This window comes from Cervus elaphus, chromosome 22 (assembly GCF_910594005.1).
Source record: "Cervus elaphus chromosome 22, mCerEla1.1, whole genome shotgun sequence".
NCBI lineage: Eukaryota > Metazoa > Chordata > Mammalia > Artiodactyla > Cervidae > Cervus > Cervus elaphus.
In genome coordinates this window covers 31,140,506-31,162,849 of record NC_057836.1, presented here as the reverse complement: position 1 = coordinate 31,162,849, position 22,344 = coordinate 31,140,506, and the positions used below count along the sequence as shown (strand labels likewise).

Below are 22,344 nucleotides of genomic sequence, written 5' to 3'. Positions count from 1 at the left end.
CGCCGCCCCTCGAGTTCTCGCAGACTCCTAGCGGCCGCGGCTTCCAGATTTCAATCGCCGGCGGAGGCCAGGCCTCACTAGGGGGTGCAACGACCTTCCGAGCCGAGGCGCCCGGAGGGAAAGCCCGGGGCTGGCAGGAAAGAGGACGCTCTGCTCCAGAGTCGGAGCGGTCGCCAGGGTTCGGGGTTCGGGTGTGGGGACCAGCTCCAGCTCCCCGCAGCCCTGGAGCTCTGCCCCTCGGGGGTTGCGCACCGAGCCCTGGAGGCCCCAGCTCCCTCCCACACCCACCACCTCCCACCCAGGGCTGAGCATCCTTTATCATATCAAAACAGTGGACGAAAACAATGGTTATTTCAAGTTGACAGCGCGATGACCCCTGATAAAAGCGAGTGTTAATTACAATAGTTGCCTGGAACAAAGTTTACCGCTTGCATCAAGAAGAGGGGGGTTAGATCTTGTGGGGTGAGTGTATTTTAAACACGTGATCGCCTTGAGACTTTGCGATCTCTCTGGGGGAGGGAGGGCAACAGTGAGGGTAACTGTCTGTAAAACAGTGGAAGAAAAAGCCCCAGTTTCGGGGGGGGGGGGGCAGGTGTTAAGGGTCCCCTTTTGGGAGCGCGGTGCCGAGCACAGAACACCAAGTTTCCCTAATTATTCAGCTGGAGCCCGCCTCGCAAGGCGAGACATTCTCACAGCACGAATCCAGCCCGGCAGCCGGCTGCTCCGGGTGAAATGAGCCCTTCATTTTCCCGATCAGCTCAGGAGGGGAAATAGTGAAACCCCCAAATCCGCTTCCTTACGTGTTGCTAAAAGGGCACACGCAGAGCCTAGGGGGTGGGGAAATTACAAGTGCAAGTGACTTTGGGTATACTAAGGTTAGTGATTCCCCCACCCCCGTTATCTGGGGATAACGGAATCGTAGGTTGTAAGTTTCAGTGTCTAATGAGTTGCGGGGGGCGCACATCACTCGTAAAGTCCTTGTCAGGCGCGCCCCAAGTTTGTGGCTCGGGCGCGGACGGCTGGGCCGAGCGGGGGTGGGGAGGGTCTCCAGTCCCAGGCTTTGCGCTCGGGGCTTCTGCTCAGTTTCCTGCCTCGGAGTGGCCGCGTCCGCCCCAGCCCAGAGGAGTGTGTGCAATCCAGAAACTCGATAGGAGGCAGCAGCTGATCACCCACCGCCCTAAAAATAATCCGCTCGGCGCCCGGCGCGCTTCGGCCGGGGGAAGGAAAGCGCTGGCTTCGGGGTGAGTGAGTCCGTGTCTTTTTCATAAATCTCATTTCAAGAGTCTCAAGGATAACCCTCAGATGTCGATTTTGATCTAACAGCAAGCGGAAGGCTCCCGCGTGCTCTCGCAGCGCTTCGCCGTCTCTATTTCTAGGATCGAAGCGACCGGGCCCCAGCCCTGGGGAAGAGAGGGCGTGGGGATCAGGTTTCCAGCTGGACTTAACAAAACTCTGGCCGGCTCCTGCTTAAACCAAGTGGATAGAGTGCGAGGAGTTAATACAATTGTGTTTTGTTTTTCCTTTTAGATATTTCCCGTCTTGTTCACGAAGTAACTTTCTGCTTAATTTCTGTCCTTCTTTGCTTTGTAGGAGTTCTGCGTCCGGCTTTGAAATTTATACTTAAAGACAGAGTAGGAAGCTGGTGTTTTGAAGGTAAAGCAAGTGCACCAGTGGGGGTTTGAAGCAACGTCAAGCCATTGCCCAAGGTATCTATTTGTTGCTTTATTTCTACAGATTGCGATTTAAAAAAAAAAAAGTCACTAGAGTGTCTGTGTAAGGAATCTTATCTACTTAGTAGCTCCAACATTTCCTTTGGTGTGCAACAGAACTTTGATGGGTGCGTTGAGATCAGACACTTAATCAGATGTCTGTCCTTGTTGCTAATGATTTCCTGCTTGGTTCTGTAGTTCATATATAAATAGACCGATATCTTTTAATTCATGTTTTATAAACCATGGACTGAATAACTTCAAATAACTTATTATTAAATATTAACATTGGTTTTCCTAAGTGATCCGATCCTGAGCATACCTGAGATGATGATAAAGCCCTGAATGAGTTCTTTGAAATGTCGTGTTTCTGTCTCACAGTGTAATTTGGTTAATCTCTGAATAGGTAAAGGATGAATTATTTTGTGTGTGAGAATGAAAGCTTTTATATTGCATTTAGTGTGCTTTCTTCAGGGGTCCCCAGCTTGTTAAATTCTCTGTGATTACTCTTCTGTCAGAACTGATACTGTTTGCTGGGTGAACAGTGAAGAGTGCTAGTTTTCACTTTACTTTATATTCATCAACTGCATCCAAATGTTTTCAGTCCTGAGGGTGTGGAACTTTATAAGATGCATTTCAAGGCATCAGAACACTGAGGGTAGTATCCATGAAATCATAAATTTGGTCACCAAGACCTGTAGAAAGTTCTGTTCTACAGACCATTATTGTAATCAGAGTTTCACTTTTGGTGTTTGTGTTTCAAGTTCACTCGGTCAAATTCTCCAACCCTATCAACTGTCATAAACACTTGAACGTCCTTCTGTGGATTTATGTTTGTGGGGAGAAGAATGTCCTGTCTTCTTCTCTGGCCTGCTTCCCTCTCTCTCCTCTTTGATGCTGGGGCCTGTCAGTGTTGGCTGAACTAGAAAGCTGGAAGGGGCGGGGCTGTAGGGTGTCACGTGATTTATCTGGGGAGAGCAGCAATTTATACCTTCCCAAAGTATCCCCAACTTAACCTGGGTTCCTGGAGGGAAACCCTGAATAACAGTTGGAGATTTAAGAATTAGTTTTAAAATCCTGATTGAATAAAATGCCTCAGGTGAACACAAATAATGTCAACAGGTCTAGAATAAGTTTACTTTTTCCCTGTCTTTATTCATGCTGAGTTGTAAGAAGAGTTGGCTGTTAAGAGTGTGCCACGTGCAGGCTAGGTGTCTGGAGGAGGGGGGACTAAGGGGCAAGGGGAAGAGGATGAAAGAAGAGGCAGAGGAAAAAGCAAAAGGAGAGATGCCGTGAGAGACAGTGAGCAGGTTGGGAGCCAAGGGGAAATGTGAGGTTTAAGATTATGGCAGAAGGAAAACATCATTCTAAAGTTTTTCCTCTACCCATATGCACTTTAATGAGATGATGTATTATTATTATGTATTTCCCAGTCTTTGGAATCATAATCTTTACATTATACCAAGACCATTTGGGTTTTGTCTAGTCTGATTTATACAGCCTAAGACCATAAGGACTGTTTCTGCCATGGGCACCGTTGAATTCCTGGTGCTCAGGGCATGGTCAGCATCAATAAATATTTTTACACTTAATTCATGCCTGAAGTCCCAGACATCAAGTGCATCGCTAAAAATGTTCTTGGATTTTTTCAGGTTATTGTGTTTCTCTGATATTTTCTTTCCACAGTTATACAGATTTATCCAGAGGTTAATTGGTAGGTTTCAGGATTGATTAGACAACAGGCAGGCAGTGCTAAGCTAATTAAGTATATATATATGTTTTGCAAATTCAGATTATGTTTTAGCAGCTGCCTTAATGATCATGATGAAATATCAAGTCTTAGCATTGAATATAGCACTGAAATATAGCACTGAAATACTATAGCTTTCAATAACATTATAAAACTAGTTTAAGAAAAATGGGAAACCCCAATGGCTCAAGAGGTAAAGAATCCACTTGCAGTGCAGGAGATGCAGGAGATTTGATTCTTGGGTCAGGAAGATCCCCTGGAGAAGGAAATGGCAACCTATTCTAGTATTCTTGCCTGGGAAATCCCATGAACAGAGGAGCCTGGCGGGCTACAGTTCATGGGGTCACAAGAGTCAGACACGACTGAGCATGCACATGCAACGAGAAAAAAAAAAGTAAGCAAAGAAAAAAATAAAGCAAAAAGAATTTCCCAGTTAGTTCTAGGAAACAGTTTATGCATGCCTTTCAATTAAGTGAGCTTAAAGTTTCCTTTTATCATTTCTATTAAGTAAAGGAAATAGTCTTAAAAATTCCATTACAAGCTATTTTTTCCAGTTTCTGTTTCCTCTATTTTTATCAGAAATATCTAACATATAATTATAAAACTCAGAACTTCCATTTTATTGATAGTTTAAAAACCTCAAGTCCTTTTGATTCTCTTATTAAGCTTCGAATCTTAACAGTTGGTAAGGATTTGGCAAGTGTATAAGCTGATCTTGAGGTTTTTTTTTTTTAATATAACATTTTTTAAAAAAGATGAAAAAAGGTCTCAACTAGAGAGCGTATAAAAAAGTATTTCCAGAAATAATGTATGAGAAGAATTCCATATGACAGTTGACAGACTGTCAACACACAGACTTTCTAACTAGTTCTATTCATATGTTTTATAAAAATTTAGTTTAAAATTTGGTTTCTCCAATAGTTTGCCTGCTGTTGCCTATCTTTTCTGTGTAATACCCTTTGTTTTTTTCTAGGAAGCTATATGATTCCTGGCCATTGCTAAATCAATTATGAATGAAAGGGAAGAGAGAAGAGGTGCTTACTTTAGTTATCCAAATTGTTGCCAACCTTGAATAATCTAATTCAGAATCCAGGGTGACATAAATATGGAAAAGAAACAAAGTCCAGGGAGGTTGAAATCATAAAATGCTACTTATTTTAATATGAATAGATAAGAAGTTTCTTTAAAAAATATGTCGGGAGCTATATGATGGAGTGGAATGAACATGGCTTATAGTCAGACACATGTGGGTATGGCTTCCGGCTACTCTACTGGTTGGGAAGTTACTGAACCCGTCTGAACACCCAGATCATCATCTGTAAAATTCGAAGAGCTCCACAGATACTGCTTCATTGTTCTGGGGGCTTAAATGGTGTATGCAGAGTTCGCAGAATTTAGTAGGTGCTAAATAAATAGTGCTGCAGTCCATGCGGGGGACTGCTCTGTCCATGGTGTGCTGCGGTCCATGGGGTCACCACGAGTCAGAGATGACTGAGCGACTAAACAACAATAGCAACAAATAAATGGTAGGCATTATAAAGAAGTTTTCTGAATGCTAAAACTCTTGGTGGCATTTTACAGTAGTTTTTTTTGGATGAAATAGACCCTTGCTTTTTAGACTATCTGTTTCAGCACAACAGTAAGAATTCATTTAAAATGTAAGTCAGAGTTTGTCACGCCTCTCATCTCCACCAAGCCGGAGTAGAAGCTCCATCCCCCACGACGGCTAAGAAGACCTCCGCTTCTTCCCCCAGCTTGTCCACCTCTCCTCTGATGGAATACAGCCTTCCAATAAAAAGGCATCCTTTGTTTCCAAACTTGAGTCGAGTGTGTTTCATGTAAAAATATTGTCTGATTCTGGGAGCTGTGTAGTTTCATTATCTTGTCATTTGAATTATATTTAATTGGTCTTAAACACTTGATTTTACTGTTGTTCAGAGAAAGGCTGTATGCTGGTGGCCTCCACATTGCTCCCTTGGTATTACTATTTCCTGCAGTGAATGAAATGCTACAGTAAATTGTGTTCAGCTGAAGTTGTTTGTGAAAGCATTTTCAATGAATGACTGTGGGAAAGGATTTGATATTATAGCGTTTTGACTTTTCTGTCAGTTTCATCTTCCCCCTCCTTTTTCTGGATAAACAACCATTTTTGGTTCTTGATAATTTATTTAGACAAACACTCCTTGGAGGTAGCACTGTTGGTAGATATCAGTTATAATGTATTTTCCAAATTAAAATGGAATATTTTAATCAGGAAAAAAACTATTGACAAGTGGACCTTATGGGATGTATAAGGCCTTTCTAAGTAACTCTCAGATAACTTTGACCATAAAAGTTTCCTATTTCTTCAGCTACAAAGATAAAAGGGATTGATTTTATAAAATAATACCTCTTTAAGGCTATATCCCTCGTAGCTCAGTTGGTAAAGAATCTGCCTGCAATGCAGGAGTCTGCCTGCAATGCAGTAGACCTGGGTTCGATTCCTGAGTCCAGAAGATCCCCTGGAGAAGGAAATGGCAACCCATTCCAGTATTCTTGCCTGGAAAATCCCGTAGACAGAGGAGCCTGGTGGGCCACAGTCCATGGGGTCACAAGAGTTGGACATGACTTAGCGACTAAACCACCACCACCAAGGCTATAATTTAATGAAGGAGAATTTTGTAGTAAGAGGCTTTTCTTCCTTTCTCTCCCTTTTAGAGTGAACTATATAAGAAGAAATGAGCCTTTCATTCTGCGGTAACAACATTTCTTCCTATAATATCTATGATGGTGTGTTACAAAATCCCTGCTTTGTGGATGCCCTCAACCTGGTTCCTCATGTCTTCCTGCTGTTTATCACTTTCCCAATATTGTTTATTGGTAAGTAACATACTGTCCTACAGTTCACCACCTAATGGTTACTTTTTAATGGCTTGAGATTAGGTGTAACATTGATGTAGCTTCTCCAGTGTGAGAACTAGCATGTAAGTTTATGGGAAAAGAATGAGCAAGTGTTATATTTTCTGTTTTCCAATTACTTATGTTTTTGGCACTTGATATTCTGTAGGTAAGCTTCCCTGTTTGCTCCTGCCTGCCAATGTAGGAGACTTGGGTTCATTCCCTGGGTGGGGAAGATCCCCTGGAGAAGGAAATGGCAACCCACTCCAGTATTCTTGCCTGGGAAATGCCATGGACGGAGGAGCCTTGTGGGCTATACAGTACATGGGGTTGCAAAGAGTCGGACATGGCTTAGCAACTAAAGAAAAACAAAATTCTATAGATAAATAACAAAATTATTATTTTTTTATTCTATTTATTTTTTTAACCATGAGGCATATGGGATCTTAGTTCACTGACCGTGGATCGAACCCAAGGCCCCTGCACTGGAAGCCCAGAGTTTTAGCCACTGGACAGCCAGGAAAGTTCCCACAAGCCTTCTTAGAAATGGACTTTAAGTAGCAGCAGCTTCTAAAAAGAGGGGAAAAAATTATCTGAGATAGATCAAAAGTATTTGTTGCGTGCTTTCTTTGTGCTGGGTGAAGAGAATGGAAAATGGGTAAAACACAGTACCTGCTTGGAATAGTCGCAGGAGTTTTCCAGTGAGACAGTAGGTAAAAAAATCAAAAGAAATGCCTGTACCACCTTGTAAACACGTTTACAGATACAGGAACAGATTATCCTGAGCTTTAACCCACTGGAGCAACTAATTCTCAAGGCTGGTGGGGGCTATGCATAGAGAGACATGTTTGGGGACTTGAAAGATACAGAGAGTGCATGTAAAAGTAGGGTGTGTTTCAGGTAAAAGGAGTACATGAGCAAACTATTTAGCAAGAAGTTAACAATATGGTTTGCCTATTTTAAAGTTTGAATGTTTATACACACAAAATCCAGTTATTTAGAGCACTTATGTATAATTTGTGTAACTTTTCCAAAACAACCAAAATAGACCTTAGAGCATTTTAAAATTATAAAATATTTTTTCATATATAAAAATGCATAGACTAATGTAACAAACATCTATTACCAAAGTCACTTTAAGGGATCTCATCCAATAAATACCATTTCCTGACCTACTTACTTTTCCCACATCCTCTCTTCCTATCCTTTTTCATAATGGAGAAATGATCAGACTGATTAAGAAATCCAGCATAATTTAAGGATCTGCTTTAAACAAAGGTTTAAAAATAATTTGTAAGCTTCTTTTTCTTCATTGAACAAATCTTAATATAGAGATTGCTATGAGCCTGGCATTCTAACAGTGACCAAAGGGTTTCAGTTATATGACATACATTATGTAGAGGCTAACATAACTCTTGGTATGTAATTATTCACTGCAAACAAATGCATAGACATAAAATATATTGGGACCAGAGTGGCCATACACTTATTGTTGAATGTGTGGTGACAAATTTGTAACACATTAAGAATGTCCTCTGGACACAATTTTTGAGGCTCTAGCCTACTGTGTTCCCTCTTTGCCTGGCAAAGAAATAAAGCCACTCTTTTCTTCTCCATTAGAAAAAAAGAATGCCCTTAAGCCCAAAGTAGAGCATTATTTTTTATTGTATTTCTATGGTTAATAATTCCTTTTTGACATCCAGTTAACTTACTAAGAGCAGTTGTTATGGCAGTGTTGTTCGCATTTCTAGCATGGAACACAGAAGCTTGCAAAAGGGTATTTGAATCAATGGAATTGAAACTACCGTTGTCAAAGAGAAATGGCTAAAAATGCAGACTATTTATAATGTTGGCTATTTGGGTTAGTGAGAAACCACAAATAAATCTCAAAGAAGTATCAGGTATAAGGAAAATTACAGAGATGCAAAGAAGGCCAGAGCCTGCCTGCAAGAGTTTAATAGCATAAATTATAGTAGAATATGTTAAATGTAACTAATTTTCAAATAATGAAGTTCTTTTCGGAATAATTTAGAGGTGAATCAGTATTCTTTTCAAAGAATGCTTCAGGAGTCCATTTTGTCCAGAGACAGAAATTTCTTCTTTCAGTACTTTTAGCACTCATACCCCTCCCAACCCTGTTCATTCTTGAAGTTTATGGGACTTCTCTCTATTTGAAAAGTTGAGGGAAAAAAAACAAAAAACAATGGTGAGAAGAGACACAAGTAGGGTCTTGTCTTAGCACGTCATATATGAGTTGGCATTATGCTGTTTTTGAGGGGAACCAACAAAATTTTCTAACATATAATCTGGTAACTTAATTTTTTTCTTCAATGAAGAGCTAAAGGTGAACCTGTAATGTTCTTGAGCCTCCTTAAAGTCCCATCAATGAACAAAGCTTTAGCTTTCTTTCAGAAAATATCAGTAGTATTGCTGAATGGTGCCGGCTGAGTCATAGGTTATCATTTTTGTTCCATGACATGCATGTGGGTAAGAGTTGACACAGCCAGTGGGCCCTGTATCTTGTCACCAAGTGTGGCCATTGTATTTTTTTGGCTAGGCCTCCCACAGATCCCATCTTTTAAAAGATTTGAGACTTTGAATTGCTTTTATTAACATCATCACTAATTTATTTTTCTTTCGAATGAATGAGATCTGTCAATAAGAATTGTGATGAGCATGAAATAACCAGGTTGTCACCCAGAGTTTGTTATTCCTGAGCTAGACAACAAAGTTGATGTATTAACTTAGGCAAGCTTGGAAAAATCCTTTGAAATTATTCTTTTTTTTTTTTTCTAGCATGACAAAAATAGAGAAGGATTTCTGTTGCTACCCTAGAAAGAAATAAGGTTTCAGGACCCCCTCTCCCCTACCCGCAAAGCATATCACAATGTAAATTATTTCCGTGATTATAGTTGATTCCTTATTTCCTTACCTTTTCCTCTTTTTTTCAGGGTGGGGGAGTCAAAGCTCGAAGGTACAAATTCATCACAACACATGGCTTCATTTTCCTGGACACAACCTGAGATGGATCCTTACATTTGCCCTCCTGTTTGTGCATGTTTGTGAAATAGCGGAAGGCATTGTTTCAGATTCGTAAGTGACTCCATTTAGTTCATGGGATAACGCTATCCTAGTGGACATGTTGATATGGATAGTAGCTAAGAGCGTACCAAGTCAGCCTTAACTTTTTGGTTATAACGTATTAGGCGCCACAGCAGTCACCCATTTTATGCAGTAAACATGCATATTGTCCTGTGTTCAGTACTGTATCCTTTCTCTGCTAACACAAGGTCAGATCCCTGGGGTCTGTGATCACTGCTATGCTTTCTGTTTCTTTACATAGCGCTGGCAGAAAGTTTTCTCCATTTAAACACCTCAATGATTATCTTATTTTTCAGAACAAATATAAATGGTAAGAATGATTGTTGTATTAACATAGAGCTCTAACTGGCATATTTGTTGTTCAGTCACTAAGTCATGTCCTACTCCTTGCGACCCCATGGTCTGCAGCATGCCAGGCTCCCCTGTCCTTCATTATCTCTCAGAATTTGCTCAGATTCACATCCAGTGAGTTGGTGATGTTATCTAACCTTCTCATCCTGTCGCCCCTTTCTCCTCCTGACCTCAATCTTTAAGAGCATCAGGGTCCTTTCCAATGAGTTGGCTCTTCACATCAGGTGGCCAAAGTATTGGAGCTTCAGCTGCAGCATCAGTCCTTCCAATGAATGTTCAAGGTTGATTTTCTTTAGGATTGACTGTTTTGATCTTGCCATCCAAGTCTAATATATTTATGTATAAATATATAACCAGTTCTCAGATATTTTGATTTATTTTGTAAAACTGCAGAGATAGATGAGGCAGGCATTAAAAGAGTTTGAGAGTCAATGAGGATATGACTACAAATTGAGGCAGAGTACATAATTATTTCAAAATCATGATTTGTTATAAAACCCCTATTTTTAAAGGAATTTTGTCTTTCTTATAAAAGAAGTTTATATTAAGCAGTTAGAATGTAATGAATTCTATTTATAAAGCTGAACATAATGCATGATAATACTTTTATTATATAGTAATAGAAAATAAACTAAAGTAATAGGAAAACTTTGATTATTACACTAAATGGTGTATCTTTCATTGAAGAATTGATAGGAAAAGATCTTTAAAGTCTACGAAATGAAAGCTTCAAAACTCATTTTCTTCTTATCTAATAAGAACCTCCCCTGACATCTGTTTATGTTTTACTCTTGCAATTAACAAGGAGTGAAACTTGGAGACTTTTGTCATGGAGTCATCTATTTTGTAATGTTTTATGACAGTTCTTTGCATATATGTGCATATCTTAGTTTCTGATTAAAAGGAAGATTAAAGACCCTAAGTCTCCTCTCCAAGCATTTAGAAGCTTATCAGCCATTATTTTATTGAGAATTGCTTACAACTCTTTGGCATATTTATATTATGTTGTATTAGCATAGCCAATTTTAGTCTTCATTTTTTAATTCCCTTACCATATGGGCTGACTCTCCATGTTGTTATGTGTTTGTATAAAGTGGAAGATAGTAGAAGTCTCATGAGTCCTATGGCTCTTCCTTTCCAGCCTCATGTTTGATGTGTAGGTTCGGAGACTTTAGGACAGAGGCTGAGGACATGTACTTATGGGGGAAATCTGTTTCACAGCAGTTGTGATGCAAGAGACCCATGCTTAAAATAAGCAGAATTACCCTCTTGATCTTGTGTACCCTCTCCTATTCTTTACTACAGACTCTTATCCTTGCCCTTTTCATCCAGAACTCCTAAAAAGATGTCTTTCAGGGACTTCTCTGATGGTCCAGTGGTTAAGGCTTTGCATTCCAATGCTGGGGGCATGGGTTTGATCCCTGGTCAGGGAACTAAGATCCCTGCAAGCTATAAGGCAAGACCAGGGGGGAAAAAAGACATCCTCCAGTATTTCTGAATAACTGGAAGATTTAGTTTGGTTTCTCTCTTATCTTGTCCTAGTCTGGAAGCTGCTTCTACAAGAATGCCAAAGAATATTAATGACACTTTCATGGGTATTTTTTCCTCTTTAACACACTTATTATATTAAGACCCTACTGATTATGCCTTCCTTCTTTCCTTCTTTCTTTTTTTTAAAACAAAACTCTATGAACTATTTTTTACTTAAAATAGCACAGATGTTCACTGTAGTTTCACTGTAAGTGAAATAATGCAAAAGACTTTCCTAATTGAAGATTGGATTTTCTTTATTAATAGTAATACAAATATTAAAGCTATTGATTTTTCTTTTGAAACATCCTGTTTTACACAGGTTTTCATAAGAAGTGTTCTTTCTTTTACTTCTGTCTGAATAATTTGTCATTCTGATGGAGAAACTCTCCTAGGCCTAGGAATCATTTTTAGTTTGCTCTTCAGTGTAATTTGATTAGTTTATTACTAAAGCATGTCATTCGTTAAATGAATGCCTTTGGGAATTTATTAGCATTTTCAAGATAGTCAAATATTTGTTTAATTAATATAATTAATAAGCATTAAGAACTAATATATATTTTTTTTAGAAGACAAACTTTTATTGAATTTACTGATTGGATTACTGAAGTCCTTGTCTTGATTATTTTTTACTATTTAATTCTTCAAATTATAAAAGTGTGCATTAAAATCACTATTATTGTGTTTTCATTTAGGTTTTTATTTTCCATCATTTTCTCTTTTTTGAAATTGTTTGTTTTCTGGGATATATAGTTTTTGGTTTTCTCTTGAACTTTCCTGACTAAAGATTTTCTACCATAATGGGATGTATATGCTTCAATACTATATATCTACCATTTGATTATATATACCAGAATACTAAAGTCTGCAAATTATTCTCTAAAAATAGTAGTGTAGTGTATTATTAGTTGTTTAGTCGTGTCCGACTCTTTGTGACCCCGTGGATTGTGGCCCGCCAGACTCCTCTGTCCATGGGATTCTCCAGGCAAGAACACTGGTCTGGATTGCCATTCCCTTTTCCAAAAAATAGTAGAGGTTAAAGGAAAGAATAGGGTTTGGGGCACCACTCAAACCCTATACCACTTTGTAAGGAGAGCAGTAACACTACGAAAGGAATCAATAAAAGCACTAGTATGGTTAAAAATCACTAAAAAAGAAATGCTATAAATATAAACCTCACTGTAGCTTCTGCTGTCTTTATTAAGCCTTCATTACTGCCTTCCTTACTGCTGTTTTTCTTTTTCTAACATCTTGAATTGACTACTTAATTTATTTATTATAATAATTTCACATTGAATTTGTTTAAGATTACAAACTTTCTTCTGGGTATGGTTTTAAACTGCATTATATAGGCCATCACAGATTATATGCTTATTTAAAAATTTTCTAAATATTAATTATTTTTTAAATTCTTTCTTTTGTTTAATAATTAAAGAGTATTAGAAGCATTTTAAATTTTTTACTGATGAAATATTTATTTTCTATTTTTCTTTTTGATTATTTGAACTATTTCTGAGAGGTGGTGGGGGGTTTGTAAGCCAACTCTTACATGCTCATAATATTATCACATTTTCATTATCCTGTCTGTATTCATAACTCCAAATCTCTGCATACACTTGCCTGTTAGACAGCGTCTTTTGCAGATTTATTAGAAACTTCACAATCCACACATTCCTGTTGAAACGTGTTAGCTTCCTCTCTCCAATGGGCTTTTCCTCTCAAAATCTTACTTGGTCGTACCATCATCTACTCAAGCACCCTGGGGATTATTCGCCCCATTGCCATCACCATCACAGTCATACTCAAACACTGTTAAAAGTCCTATCCATGTTGACAGTTTTTTCCAAAGGTATTATTTCCTCCATGTTACTGCTGCCAAAGCTTCACTTGGGCTTTCATCATCTCTCATCTGGCCTCTCCCCATAGCTTCCTAACTACTTTCCTTCCTTTGTGTCTCTCCTCTCACCTCAAACACGTATTACCTGTCAACTCCATTATCGATACTACTAGTACCAGATTGATCTGTTTCTAAAACCCTAATCTGATGGTCCCACTTCCTTGTTAAAGTATTTGTGTTTTCTGCAAGATTAGGTTTCAGCTCCTTACCACAGCACATGAAGACTTTCATAATATATCCAAACTCAAACTTTCTATTTAAGGGACATTAAACTGCTTGGAATTTTGCCCATTCTATTCCCTGCTTATTAAGTGTTCTTCCACCAGTTTCCTGATGAGTGGATTCCCTTTTATATTTCAGTTCCCATTGTCAGCTATACCTCTCCTGAAATGACCTTCCCAAATTGTTTCTCTTTCCCGCATTCTCAAACTACTTACTTTCTTCTTAATATCATTTGTGTACTAATACATTTAAATCATTTGAGAAAATGTAAATGTTTAGCTGTATGGCATTTTTAATACAAATGGAATTGAGGGCTATCTGCACATTGTCCTGGCATATTTCTGATCTAACTGAAGCTCTTTGTTGCCCTCAGAATGAAGTGTCGTGTCCTTGCAGTCACACTGAATTGCTTGAAGTACCCTTGAATGTATGGGCTTCCCAGGTGGCTCAGTGGTGAAGAACCTGCCTACCAATGTAGGAGATGTGGGTTCGATCCCTGGGTCGGGAAGATCCGGTGGAGGAGGAAATGGCAACCCCACTCCAGTATTCTTGTCTGGAGGACCCCATGGACAGAGGAGTCTGGTGGGCTACAGTCCCTGTGGTTGCAAAAGAGTCTGACACAACTGGGCGACTAAACAACATCAACCACAACTCTTGAACATATCTAGACTCTCTGCTTGGAGCAGTCTTCCTCTCCTTCCTCTGAGTAGCAGTTCCTCATTCTTAAGGTCTCAGTTTAGAAGTCACTTCTTTCAGGGCTTTCTCTGTTTCAGGCACTAGTTCTACATGAATTCCCAGTCCCTTCCCCTATGTTATAATTTCCTGTTTCCAGTTGTTCTTCTCAGCGGACTCTAGACTTTGTGATCACAGACACTATGTCTTATCTTGTTCATTGTCGTATCCCACAAGCTAATGCAGTGTCTGGACCAACAAACATATACGTGTGTTGAATGAATTAATGAATGTGAGAAATCATTGAAGACCATGAATGAGTGAGTGAGTGAGTGAAAGTCGGTCAGTCGTGTCTGACGCTTTGTGACCCCATGGACTAATACAGTCCATGGAATTCTCTAGGCCACAGTACTGGAGTGGGTAGCCTTTCCCTTCTCCAGGGGATCTTCCCAACCCAGGGATCGAACCCAGGTCTCCAACCCAGGTCTCCCACATTGCAGAAGGGTTCTTTACCAGCTGAGCCACAAAGGAAGCCCATTGAAGACCATAATGTTTGGGAAAACTATCAAAAGAATAAATGTATTTTCACATACAATAGCGTTCATATTCAGTTTATTGTTTTTACTTGCTTTAGGTTAAATTATTTCAGCAGTTCTGCCTTTCAGTATAGGAATAGTTATCTATTTGCTTTTGTTGTAAGCATTGTAATGTCTTGTTTAGCTGTATTTATCCAACCTTCCATGTTAGGATAAACCCTTTCAGCAGAATTATATTTCCTTGGGCTTTCCTGGTGGCTCATTGGTAAAAAATCTACCCGCCAATGCAGGAGGCATGGGTTCGATCCCTAAGTCAGGTAGATCCCTTGGAGAAGGAAATGGCAAACCACTCCAGTATTTTTGCCTGGGAAATCCCATGGACAGCGGAGCCTGGCGGGCTATAGTCCATGGGGCCACAAAGAGTTGGACATGACTTGGTGATTGAGCACTCAATGTAGTCTTCCTTATCTGTTCTCTTAGCATTCTGTATATAAAATACCTCATTCTGCATTTTAAATATTGGTGAGGGAGCATTTTAATGAAAAAAATTGGAAGCAAAAATGAGAAACTGTCTGGAACCTTCAACCGTAGTCACTGACACTGTACCACTCTCTGTAGACGGCGGGAGTCGAGGCATCTCCACCTCTTCATGCCTGCGGTGATGGGATTTGTTGCTACCACCACATCCATAGTATATTATCATAATATTGAAACATCAAATTTTCCTAAGTTACTTTTAGGTGAGTATGATCAAGTGCTGTTTCCCCCCCCCCACCCCAAAGAACTATTTGATTTTCTTTTTCCTCAGAGTAAATGCTCTCAGCACTGGTTGGACTGGAAGGCATGGGAAAACCAAAATAATTAATTCTCTTTAGTCTCCCATTCAATGTGGAGATGAAGTCAGCTGTTTATTGCTCTAGGCTGTGAAAACTCCGTCCCCTGAGGACATCTAATGAGCAAGTCATCTCAGCTATTTCTGTGTATTTCTGCCTCTGGCTTGGGAGTCTTGAGGCATTTCCAAAGACCCAGGTCTTTCATGATGGATACTGTGGGCATGTCACACTCTTCTTGGGATTTCTGTCCAGACAGATAGAGGGGCACAGGGGAGGCTCTTTGCAGCAGAGCGTGCTCCATTGTATGCTGACAAATACACTGTCCTGAGAAACACCCAGGGCACAGCCCCTCACCTCGGCGTTATTTTTTCTAAGCCTCACTTGCCTCCTTGTCCTGTGGAAATCAGAGACTGTCTAAAGTTTTCCATATTCTGCTTTATGCTGAAATGATTGAACTCATCCCCAATAGTTATAATACTCTGATCCATCCTTGCATTCCTTGGTGGACACTTTCACACAGAAAGCTGAGATGAAGATTACAGAGCATGGATTATGCATGGGCTGCGGGGGCCTCCATGTCCTCTAAAATGGTAGGCAGGATTGTATGTGTTTGCGTGAATGTTTAGTTTTCTAAGGTTTATGGATTTGGTTTGATTGCTATTTGATGAAAATGACATCAACTACTGATATTGCAATTAGGAAAAGGAATAATTAAACCATGCAATTATTATATTATTTGCATATACAGCAGGCATTAAAATTTGAAGTGAATAAGTGATAAGTGCTGTTTATTTAATTCTGTGTTGCATCACGTTATATGATTTGGTAAAGGTAATCAAACAAAGACAAGTTGTCAGAATTAAAAATTAATTTAAAAGCCTTGTCCAAGTTCAGAATTATCTTAATAGAAAGCTGTTTGGTTCAACATGGTAGGCAGATATTGTCAGAGAAATCTTTTGATATAGATGCCCAGAAAAGGCACCAGCAAAAATAAATGTAACATTGGGAATTTGATACTCTAGACAATGTTTCTGAAAAACTGATGAGTATATAAGAGTTATAAGATGTGATTGGAAAGGAAATGTGCATTTAATAATATTTTGAGAATTTAGAGTCAAAATCCTGCTCTAAATTTTTATGTAGATACAAGGCAGAGGGCACAATCTGATCATGTTTCTGGAAGGACTTATAGAATTATAAGAATTATAAGGCCTTATAGCTTATCTAACTTTTTATTTACTTTAGAAGAGGAATATTTGGATCTAGAAGAGTCACACATTTTTAGAACACAGAACTAATAATTTTGTCCCAACATTACATTATAAACACCACCAAACATACAGAAAATGGAAAGAATTATATGAATACTCATTTTCCTACCACGTAAATTCTTCTATTATTTTCTTCTATTTATTTTATCAAATATCTGCTTTCCTCTGTTCATCCACCAATTCATCCTAATTTTTTGATGCATTTTAAAGTATGTTCCAGGAATTGATATTCATCACTTCCTGATTATTTCAGCATGCACATTATTTGCTAAAGTTAAATATTTGCAGTTCTTTTTGTGAGATAAAATTTACATACCAAAGTACAGAAATCTTAATTTACTAAATGCACACACCTGTATAACTCTGTAATGATTTAAAGTGTTGCCATCATCCTTGAAAATTTTCTTGTGTCCCTTACTAATCAGTCCTTTTTTCATCTCTGTAGAGGAGCATCTAATCTGATTTTTTCTCACTGTAGATTAGATTTGCCTGTTGTAGAACTTCATGTAGATTGAATCATACAATTACATACAATTACATACAAGTGTAAACTCTTCTCTCTAAGATTACCTTCTGTCAGCAGCATTTTTGGAGGCTCATCCATAACGTAGTTTTAGTTGTATTTTGTTCTTGTGATTCTTGGGTCATATTCCATTATATACCACAAATATTCCATAAATATGCTACAGTTTTTCCATTCTCTTGTTAATAGACTCCTGGACTGTCTCCAGATTTTGACTATCATGAAAAAAAACAAGCTGCTATAAACATTCATGTGCAAGGGTTTTTGTGTGTGTGTGTATTTGTGTGTGAATCTGTGTTTTATTTCTCTTGGGTACATACCTAGGAGTGGAATTGCCGGGTCAGAGGGTAAGTACATAAATGTTTATATTTGTGAGAAACTATCAGATCATTTCTCAGTGGTTTATTTTACACACACTAACAGCATTTGGGAATTCCAGTGGTTTCACATCCATTTGAAGATCTTGATTTTCTAATTTAGCCATGCTGGTGTTTACTAACGCATTGTGGTTTTAATTTGCATTTCCCTGGTGACTAATGATCTTGAGCACTTTTGATGAGTTTATTGGCCATTTGTTATCTTTGTGAGGTGCCGGTTCATATTTCCTGCCCACTTTTTATGGGATTGCATTTTTATTATTGAATTGTAGCAGTATTTTGTATATACTAGACACTAGTATGTCATTAGACACATGTTTTAAGAATATTTCCTTCCCAGTCTGTGGCTTGCAAGCTCATTTACTTAATAGGGTCTTTTGATGAGCAGAAGATTTAATTTTAATGTGGTATAATTTATTATATTTTCATGTAAAATTACTGCCCTGTCTCTTAAGAAATCTTTGCTGTCCCTCAAAATATATTTTCCACATATACTCTTGTTTTATTTATTTTTAGAACCTTTATAGTTTCAGTTTTTATTTTAGGACTGTGATCCATTTGAAGTTATTTGTGTGGCTGGTATATACGGTTGGTGTCAAGTTACTTTTTTTCCCAATTGTACGTCTATGTGTTTGAGTACCATTTGCAGAATAGACTTTCCATTTCTCATTGGGTTGCTTTGGGACCTTTGTAAAAGATTAAAGCAAGTGACTGTTTAAATATAATCTATTTCTTGCCTCTGTATTTTCCATTCCTTTAATCTGTTCATGGACTTTTATGTCATCACTATTCTGTCTTGATTACTATAACTTTGGAGGTCTTGAAGTCATGTGTTTGATTATATAGCTTGTTTTCTCTGTTTTTCTTCCAAAACTACTTTGGAGAGTTTAGTTCATTACCATGTGCAGGTTAGAATTAGGTTATCAGTTTCTACTGAAAAAAAAAAAATTCCTGATGGGGTTTTGATAGGGATTGCCCTGAATGAACAGAACAATTTGGGGGAAGAAATGACATCTTAAAAATGTTGAGTCTTGCAGTCTATTGTCTACTTTTATAGATCTTTCATTTCTTGTAGCAATATTTTTTAGATTTTAACGTAAAGGTTTTTTATGTTTTACTAAAAATTATTACTACCTTTTTTGTTTACCATTGCTATTATAAATGGAATTGTATTAAAATTTTTATTTTCCAATTGTTCTACCATTGTATAAATGCAATTGGTTTTGTATATTGACCTTGCATCTTGCTACCTTGGAAATTCAATTAAAAAACAATTAAAATTACTTTAACTTATTTCGCTGTAAGTTTTTTGGGATTTTCTATATAAACAAACCTACCATCTGAAAATAGAGGCAGTTATATTTGTTCTTTTCAAACTTTATGCTTTCTTTTTTATTTTTCTTGCTGTTTTGCACTAGGGAGAATCTCTAGTAAAATGCAGAATAAACGTGGTGAGAGGAAGTCCTTATCTAGCTCCTGATTTTAGAGGAAAAATAATCTTTTGTACTTAATTACAGAATTGATATAGACTTTTTATATAAGACTTTATCAAGTGAGTGAGTTTGCTGCTGTGGAAAGCTTTGCTTTCTCAGAGGTTTCTTTTTTAAAAATCATGAGTAGCTGTTGTAATTTATTGACAGACTTTTTTTCTGCATCAGTTGTAACTTATATTTCTGTTAAGGTGCTTCTGCTGATGTTCACTGATTGATTTTTCAAATGATAAAGTAACCACGCATACTGGACTAAGCCACATATGGTCATGGTTTGTTTTCCATGCTGTATGTTGCTAGAGTTTATTTGTTAGGGTTTTTACATCTATCATGAGGGATATTGGTTGGGTTTGTTTTTTTTTTTTTTCCTCAAAATAGTTTTGCCAGGTTTTTATATGTTGGGATACATAAATGAATTGGAAAATACTCGCTATTTCTATTTAATGAAGGACATTGTGTGAGATTAATTTTATTTCTTTCTTAAAAATTCAGGAAGATTCATCAGTGAAGTTATCTGGGCCTGGAGTTTTAACTCAGGAGGGATTTTAAATTATAAATTTATTTCTTTATTATAGACTCTTCAGAGTATCTGTTTCTGTCAGTTTTGGTAGTTACAGTTTTTGAGAAGATTTCCATTTCATCTACATTTTTTGATTTATTGTCATAAAGTTGTTCAAGATACTCCCTGATTATCCTTTTTAAGTACATAGGAGATATAGGGATAACTTTTCCTTTATTCCTAATATTGGTCATTTGTGTTGTTTTCTCGATCAGTCTAGCTGGGGACTTATCAATTTTCTTGATCTTTTAAAAAAATCAACCTTATTGGTTTATTTTCTCAATTATTCTTTTTCTGTTTTATTGCTTTTTACTATTATCTCTCATTTTTAAATTTTGTTCATTGTTTTTTCCCTACCTTTTTAAGGTGGAAACTTAGGTCACTGATTTTGGATACGTCTTTTTTTTTCTAAAATAAATATCTAAAGCCATAAATTTTCCTCTCAGTATTGTTTTTAGTTACAATTCCTAAATTTTCAATCTGCAGTATTTCCATTATAATTTATTTAAAATATTTTCTAACTTCCTTGGTAATTTATTTTTTAACGTGTGGTTAATTAGAAATGTATTGCTTAGGTTCCAAATGTTTGGAGATTTCTAGATATCTTAGTGTGTGAAAATACCCCTTCCATTACCTCTGACTGGTGTTCACACTATATGATCCTCCACCCTTGAGTGTGAGTGGACCTGTGACTTCCTTCTAGCCAAGAAGGTTTGGCAGTGATGAAGATACCACATCTGTTGAGATTGCAGCCTTTGTTCATTAATTCAAATTAATTCAAACAAAATTATCTGAAAATTGAATATCTTAAATTGTCTTTGTTATTAAAAAGTACTGTATTTATTTTGAGATTTCAGTAAAATTTTAAAAAATAGCAGTGACAGGTTGTACCTTTTCTTTTTCTGTTTAATTTTCCAGCCTTATTCCTGTATTGGGTAATGGCCTTTATCACAAAAACCATAAAGCTGGTCAAATATTGGCAGTCTGGTTGGGGAATATCAGACCTGCGTTTCTGCATCACAGGCATAATGGTCATTTTGAATGGACTCTTGATGGCTGTGGAGATCAATGTCATTCGGGTCAGAGTAGGTATCTAATAATTTTTGTTTAGTTACTGGAGTTCAGAAGCAAATATTAAAGATCATGGTCAGCTTGGCATCATTAGTATTCAAGAGCCTATACAATGATATATCATTTATATGTACAAATATAAAGTTGAGCAATTACTAAGTTCAGACCATTAGTTTTCCAGAAATCTCAATATGACCCTGAAATCTATTGATTCATTCGCAAATATTGATTGAGTGCCTAGGATGTGCCAGACATTATGCTTAGTCCATATTATAGATTAAACTGTTTTCATCAGGAAGTTCCATCACCTGTAACTGGTCCAAAGCAAACCTGGCTCAATCAAATTAGTGTATTCTCAGAAATGTCAAGCTGATAAGAAGATAGCTTAATCCACTTTCCTCATTTCACTGATGAAGAAACTTCTGTAGACAGAACTCTAGCTTTATAAACAAAGTAATATGATCAAATCTCATACCCGGTCTGTGATTACAAACCTATTGTACTTCCAGCCACATAACATTGCCTGTTACATTGTGTGACATACCAGTGATCTGTTTTTCAATGTTTATTTTCTGTCAGAGCACTCTGAATTTGCTCTGAATAGCAAGATACATGTTGCAATGGATAGTGGAAACAGTAAACATCAGCCAGACCACAAATTAATAGAGAGTGACTCAACAATGCTGTTGATAAAACATTTAAGCAATCTGCACAGTGTAAAAATCTTCATTTAGTTGACTAAATATCATGAAATATCAGGAAAGGATATCATGAAAGACTGATTTTTAATGATAACTTTTTTTTAAAGAGATAATTGATTTTTTTTAACATTCGCCTGAGTGTATTAAATATGAAATTCTGGAATTTAACTAGAATCTAGTCATAATAAAAGGGAACTTTTTTCTCAAAAGAATATTTCAGAAAGGGATGGAAAGAAGTATGAAAATATAAAGATTGGCCTCATGAAATGAAAATGTAAAAAAGGTTAAAAATTTATTTTTACTATGTGGGAAAAGAATTAGGTTAATTGTTACTCTGGAATTTTTCTTACCACAGAGATATGTGTTCTTCGTGAATCCGCAGAAAGTAAAGCCCCCTGAAGACCTCCAGGATCTGGGTGTGAGGTTTCTCCAACCGTTCGTGAATTTACTGTCAAAAGCAACCTACTGGTGGATGAATACACTCATCATATCCGCTCATAAAAAGCCTATTGATCTGAAAGCAATTGGAAAATTACCAATAGCAATGAGAGCAGTAACAAACTACGTCTGTTTGAAAGATGCATATGAAGAACAAAAGGTAAGTCAGTAACTGTTTTTCATGCCCATGACTGTAGAGAATGGGCCTGTTAATACAAAGGCACTGAGCTTAAATAATGTTAAGCTTTTGTTGTTTAGTCGCTCAGTCTTGTCCGACTCTTTGTGACCACATGGGCTGTGGCCTGCGAGGCTCCCCTCTCCATGGGATTTCCCAGGCAGAGAGTACTGGAGTGGGTTGACATTTCTTTTCTCCAGGGGATCTTCCTGACCCAGGGATCAAAGCCCTCTCCTGCATTGCTGGTGGATTCTCTTAAG

The 22,344-nt window shown here is 37.6% G+C and overlaps 1 protein-coding gene across 7 annotated transcripts in view; it reads left to right on the top strand.

Annotated features, from left to right (window-relative positions):
- Positions 1–572: 572 nt before the first annotated feature.
- The window catches only part of ABCC9 (ATP binding cassette subfamily C member 9), a 148,629-nt gene continuing 126,857 nt past the window's right edge, over positions 573–22,344 (top strand). For 2 of the 7 annotated variants that reach the window (XM_043880917.1, XM_043880914.1), the window contains exons 1-7: positions 573–1,241; positions 1,591–1,706; positions 6,157–6,318; positions 9,288–9,429; positions 15,265–15,386; positions 20,618–20,784; positions 21,827–22,069. In XM_043880917.1, the coding sequence (XP_043736852.1) occupies positions 6,177–6,318; positions 9,288–9,429; positions 15,265–15,386; positions 20,618–20,784; positions 21,827–22,069 (816 nt within the window). In that variant the 5' untranslated portion in view covers positions 573–1,241; positions 1,591–1,706; positions 6,157–6,176. Of the gene's footprint in view, positions 1,242–1,322; positions 1,495–1,590; positions 1,707–6,156; positions 6,319–9,287; positions 9,430–15,264; positions 15,387–20,617; positions 20,785–21,826; positions 22,074–22,344 lie in introns of those variants that run through there. The other 5 variants (XM_043880913.1, XM_043880916.1, XM_043880915.1 and 2 more) reach the window with 5 other exon arrangements.